Raw genomic sequence first — 6057 nt, forward strand, 5'->3', positions numbered from 1 at the left:
CTACTAGCAAGATTTAAAAGTTTTTTTTTAATAGCTTATTGTATTATTTTTTAGAGTCTAATGCCATTTTCTGAATACCCGAATACTCATGGAGAAACTCGTTTACCCACTAGTTAGTAACTAAATGAGAACCCGACAGGACCGAGTCCGGGTTTTGAACGGGTTTTATTGGGTCCAAGTTTGGGAGTAGTTAAACTCGGCTCAAACCCCTCCCGATGCCATCACTACTAGCAAGATTCAAAAGATTTTTTCTAAATAGTTTATATTGTATTATTTGTTAGAGTCTAATGCCATTTTCTGAATAGCTTATAATATTCATTAGCATTGAGAATCACCATGTTGATTTGTAGCTTATTAATTTTAAATCTATTTATTTATATTGGTTTTTTTTTTAAAGAAAAAAAAGGGACATTATCAGACTCAGGCACATGGGTTTTTAATTCTTGGTTGGACTCCCAGAGTCCCAGATACATCCGTTTCGCCGGGAAACCTAGCTGGAAAATTCTGGCACAAAATTCAGAATTCAATTCAGTTCAATTTAATTCACAGTAACAATAACAATGCTCGAGAAATCAAAAACACTAATCAATCCCGCCGTTTCTTTTTCTTCTTCAAAACTCACAACTCAATTAAACCCATCAAAATGCAATAACACGAATTCGCATGAATCCACCGGCGATTCACAATTACACTTCTGGCCACCATCTCCCGCTGTTGTTGACGGTCTATTACTTAAATTCGAGGCTAAATTCGGAGATACTGAATCAAATTGGGAGAAAATAATACTAAATTTTAGAAAAGAGCTTGATGCAGAAGAACAACCATTAAAAGCTACGTCATCTTCCGGTGTAGATACTATCGCTGCTACCAGTTCCGGAGACGGAATTGAGCGTAGAGATCCAACTAGGGCGATATTTTCCGTTCCGCTTTCACGGAGAGAAATGGAGAAGGATTTCGAAGATATGGGAGAACGGCGGCTGCCTCGTAAACCTAAAAAGCGACCTAAAAGTGTTCAGAATCAATTGGATGCAAGTATTATTTCGATTTAAATTAAAACTTAATTATCATTACAATCTACAGTAATTGGGATTTTATTCACGCTTATTTGGATTTGATACACATTTGCTAACCTAATTATTAACATAATGAGTTGATAGATCATCTAATTCACTTGACTTTAGTTTGTTGTATATTGATATTATGAAGTTGATAGTTAGCCCTAGTTTATTATAAGCATAAAGCTATAGCATGTAAATCTTCTTCATAAAGCTACTGAATTAGAATGTGGATTTTGAAATGTTGGTAAAAGGGATAACAATAATATTACATCAATGCATGATAACATTGAAAATTAGGCTCGTACGCTTACACACATACATTTGTATAAAGCTTTTGATACAGATCTTCGTTGTATTTATATCAATTATATCAATACTGATTGTGATTTGTTGCAGACGCTGTTTCCTGGTATGTGGTTGACAGAGATACATGCTGATCTATATAGAGTATCTGAGACCAAGAAGGTACATTACTTTGATTTCCTAATGCGCTAATGTTTAGTGTTCAAGAGCATCTAATTAGGATCTTATTTGTTTATTTTGTTTATTTATATACTCAGTGGTAGCGAAGTTGATTCTGTTGCGCATAGAAGGATTTATGTATGGTTGACCTGTACTGAACTGAAGTTCTGTAGTTTGGTAATGACTGGAAAGCGCCAAATGTAAGTATATTTTGGTATTCGGAGAGCAAGATTTTCTTTCAGCGTCATGCTTGTGTATAAATTTGTATTTTTAGGGAGGTAGAGAATTTGATATTTGTATGAAAAGCAATTAGACAGATTCAGTAACATCAATTTAGCCTTATATAAAGATACGTTTGACAATCTTAGTTTACATGGTATGCTAGCTTCATCTATAAATTTTGTGAATACTATTATATATGTATCATGATATGTGTTTTTTACTTGGTTTTTTCATTTTTGATGTTGTAAAATGAAAGCATTCATGATAATGCTTTTTATGGAATTTGCATAGGTATTATTTGTGTATCAGATGTTTGAGGTTTGAGTTAGTGCTCTGATAGAAGGCTTCGCTTAGGTAGCTATTCTATGCCAAGCTACATATAAGTGAATGAATTTGGGTTGAATACAGACCTCTACGGAATTAAGGATGTTAATGTGTTCAATTGTTTGTCAAAAATGACATAAAATATTCCTAACTTTTACGAAGTTATCATGTTAACTGGAAAAAGGAGATATTTATACAACATCGAGGTATCAATTAGTGACCAACTTTCCTCCTCCCCTGGTTGTTCATCAACATTTCTATTATCCATAAAGATAAATACATGTGGAACCTTTTGTGCTTTTTCATGAATTATACTGTCATTGCAGTCCCTTCATGTTCCCCGTTCGGATATTTTACCGTTGTAGTGTGGGGGGAGTTTAGACAAGCTTCTGCAAAACTTTCAATGTTTCCATGCATTGCTGTAAAACTCGGAATACTCAGCGAGTAATAGGAGATTACTCGGTTTTTGGAGAGGTTCAATTCGAGTTATCCAAATCAGTCAAAGATAGGTCAGCCCTCGGTCAACGGGGATTAATCACCAACTACTCGGGATTACTCTCAACATCCAATTAATCAGTTACTCCGATTAATCGGCCACCATAAATCAAGGATTATTCGGATTATTTTGGATTACTTGAATTAATCGGTCAAAGTCAAACTTGGTAAACATCCGATTACTTCTCGATTGACCTATTACTCCTTCAAGGTCCCGAACAATTACTCCACAATTAGCGATTTTTGCATCCTTGTTTCCATGTTCATTTATCCTATTCCTGTATGGAGTGTTTTGTTCCTATTCTATCAAGACTTCTCTAATTGCTATAAATCTGTTCTATTTATTGGCTAGTTTACGTACGAACTCACAATCTCAAGCTTGATGAGTCTCTTTGATACCGCTAGGTTAAAAGCCCTTTGGTATATTTGATACAAATTTTTTCTTGACCATAATCGGAGACATGCAGGTTGCGACATCTTATGATATGATTATAAAAATATTCAGCCCATGTCAACCACATTGCCCTTTGTTATGATGTGTCTAGACCAAAGAATCAGAGGTATGTCTCCCCACTTTGATGTATCGTGAATGTTCGTTCATCGATTTGCATATGACGCGCATTGCTTTGCTTCAGAGTTTTGATGCATTCAAAATAATTCATTTATAATGCAGAGGGGTGTTCTTTTACCTTGTGAGAGCAAGTGGATGTGTTTTAATGCGGAGGGATAAAGTCATTGCTTTGCTTCATAGTTTTGATGCATTTAAAATTGGATGTGTTATAAGAATATCAACTCATGTATCGTATTATATTTTTCTGTGTTCCTGATACAAATCATATGGCTCCCTTTATACACAGGTAAGCCAACCGATTTCCTATCTATTTGGGCTATACAACAGAATACCCTTGACTACTAAACTCTGCTATATTTATGCTAGACTAAGTTACATTGTTGACTTGACTAATATTGACTAATACTCCCCCGCACTCGATACGGGAGGTGGACGTACGTTGAGAGTGTCTCGAAATTCGTTGAACAAAACTAACGGTAGTCCTTTGGTAAATTATGTCCGCCACTTGATACCTAGACGGAACATGTAACACACGAACTTGGCCACGGGCAACACGTTCACGAACAAAGTGAATGTCGAGCTCGATATGCTTGGTCCTTTGGTGTTGAATAGGGTTGCTCGATAGGAAGATGGCACTAACATTATCACAATAAACAATGGTTGCTTTGTGGATCGGTTGGTGTAGTTCAAGTAGAAGGTTACGTAGCCAACATGATTCAGAAACAACATTTGCTACGCCCCGATATTCAGCTTCGGCACTTGAGCGAGATAAAGTGGGTTGACGTTTGGATGACCAAGAAATCAAATTATCGCCTAAATAGACACAATAACCAGAAGTAGAACGTCTCGTATCGGGGCACCCGCCCCAGTCCGCATCCATATATGCAACAAGATTTCGTGAAGAAGATTTGTTGAGATGAATACCATGATCGATTGTCCCTTGAATATATCGAAGGATGCGTTTTAAGGCACCCATGTGACCATCATGTGGTGCGTGCATATGGAGGCAAATCTGTTGCACCGCGTAAGAAATGTCAGGACGAGTAAAGGTTAAATACTGGAGAGCACCTGCCATACTTCGAAAAAATGATGGATCATGGTAAGCAGCCCCAGCTCGTGCGCTGAGTTTCGATTGCGTGTCAACCGGTGTTTTCGCAGGTTTACAATATAGCATGTCGGCGCGTTCAAGAATGTCTCGGGCATAAGTGGCTTGATTGGGAAACAACCCGGTTAGCATATGAGTGACTGAAATGCCGAGAAAGGAGCTGAGCAACCCGAGGTCAGTCATCGAAAATTTAGCATCTAGATTTTGCATTATTCTGTCTTTGAGTGACGTTGAAGAGGCTGTGAGTATTATGTCATCCACATATAACAAAATGTATGCTGTTTCATTGCCATGTTTGTAAATAAACAAAGAGTGATCGCATTTGCTATGAGTAAACCCGAGCCTAGAAACATATTCGGCAAAGCGTTGGTACCATGCACGCGGAGCCTGTTTTAATCCATAAAGGGATTTCTTCAAATAGCACACATGATTCGGATATTGTTGATCACGAAAACCGGCAGGTTGATGCATGTAAACGGTTTCAGAAAGTGTACCATGAAGAAATGCATTTTTAACATCTAACTGATGTATTGACCAAGAGTTCTGGAGTGCTAAACTGAGAACAGTGCGTATCGTGGCCGGTTTGACTACGGGGCTGAACGTCTCTGTACAATCAATATCAACCTGTTGTGACCTGCCATCACCAACCAAACGAGCTTTATATCGCTCAAAAGAACCGTTAGCACGAAATTTATGTTTAAAAATCCACATAGAACGAATAATATGCATGTCAGGTGTACGAGGGACTAATTCCCAAGTCCCATTTTTAATAAGAGCATGAAACTCTTCTGTCATGGCACGCTTCCAGTGAGGGTCGTTAAGACCCTCGAGGGGGTTGCGTGGAATAGGGGAAGGAGAAGGGGATGAGGTGACGGATAAGTTATAGTGTTTCTTTGGTTTGCGAATACCGGACATGGCGCGAGTGTGTATGGTACGTGGAGGTGGTGGTGTGGGTAAGGTCGTGGTAGTTTGTGACGATGAGACAGGAGGTTGAGTAGAAGGTTGCTCTTAAACAGTGGGTATGGGAGGGGTGGTTGCATGAGAAGTAGGTGTTGGAATAGGATTTGCATGAGATGTAGTGGTTGCATGGATGGGAGTTGGCATGTTAGTAGTAGGAGAGGATATAGAGGTGGTATAAATTTGATCAGTGGGATTAGGAGAAGTAGAAGTTGGAGAGAAGGTAGTAGGATTAGAAGATGTAGTTGTTGTATGGGTTTGTACAGTAGGATTAGATGGTGTAGTTGGGGTATGGGTTTGTACAGTAGGATTAGATGGTATAGGATTTGTAGAGGGAGTGGTTTGGGCCGAGTTTAGATTAGGTGTGGAGTGGGCTGGAGTGGTTTGGGCCGGCCTAGTTGTCTGAGGTGGTGGATAGTCTTCAAGAGGATTGACTTGTGGGAGATGAATGATGCTGTCGTGAAGAAAATCATAAGATTCGTGACTAAGATTGGTGTGGGAGGAGAAGGGAAAATATTGTTCATCAAATATTACATGGCGTGAAATAATGATTCGTCGGGTTGAGGGATCATAGCATTTATAGCCACGATGAGCAAGTGGATATCCGATGAAGATACATGGTTTGGATCTCGGTTGTAATTTGTTAATTGTGGTGGATGGTATTAGAGGGAAGCATTGGCAACCAAAGATGCGAAGGTGATCATATGTGGGTTGACGAAGATATAAGCGGTGGGTAGGTGTAAGATTATTTAGGACTTTAGTAGGAAGGATGTTGAGTAAGTAGGTGGCCATGTCAAGTGCATGGTGCCAAAAAGAGGGAGGAACGGCACTATGGGATAAGAGAGTACGGATAATATTATTAA

At 38.7% G+C, this 6057-nt stretch overlaps 1 protein-coding gene across 1 annotated transcript; it reads left to right on the forward strand.

Annotated features, from left to right (window-relative positions):
* The first annotated feature begins 419 nt into the window (after window positions 1–419).
* On the forward strand, window positions 420–1892 carry LOC139844959 (uncharacterized). Its single transcript, XM_071835178.1, has 3 exons — window positions 420–1032; window positions 1455–1523; window positions 1619–1892. The coding sequence occupies exons 1-2, from the start codon at window positions 561–563 to the stop codon at window positions 1493–1495; spliced, it is 513 nt and encodes a 170-aa protein (XP_071691279.1). The 5' UTR covers window positions 420–560; the 3' UTR covers window positions 1496–1523; window positions 1619–1892.
* The last annotated feature ends 4165 nt before the right edge of the window (window positions 1893–6057 follow it).

The sequence above is a fragment of the Rutidosis leptorrhynchoides genome, chromosome 4 (assembly GCF_046630445.1).
Source record: "Rutidosis leptorrhynchoides isolate AG116_Rl617_1_P2 chromosome 4, CSIRO_AGI_Rlap_v1, whole genome shotgun sequence".
Classification (NCBI taxonomy): Eukaryota; Viridiplantae; Streptophyta; class Magnoliopsida; order Asterales; family Asteraceae; genus Rutidosis; species Rutidosis leptorrhynchoides.

Excerpts from the sequence above, each read along its gene's own strand:
- LOC139844959 (XM_071835178.1), top strand. The coding sequence starts at position 561 with ATGCTCGAGAAATCAAAAACACTAATCAATCCCGCCGTTTCTTTTTCT. Across the intron at positions 1,033-1,454 it reads TCAGAATCAATTGGATGCAA|ACGCTGTTTCCTGGTATGTG; the intron begins GTATTATTTCGA and ends GATTTGTTGCAG.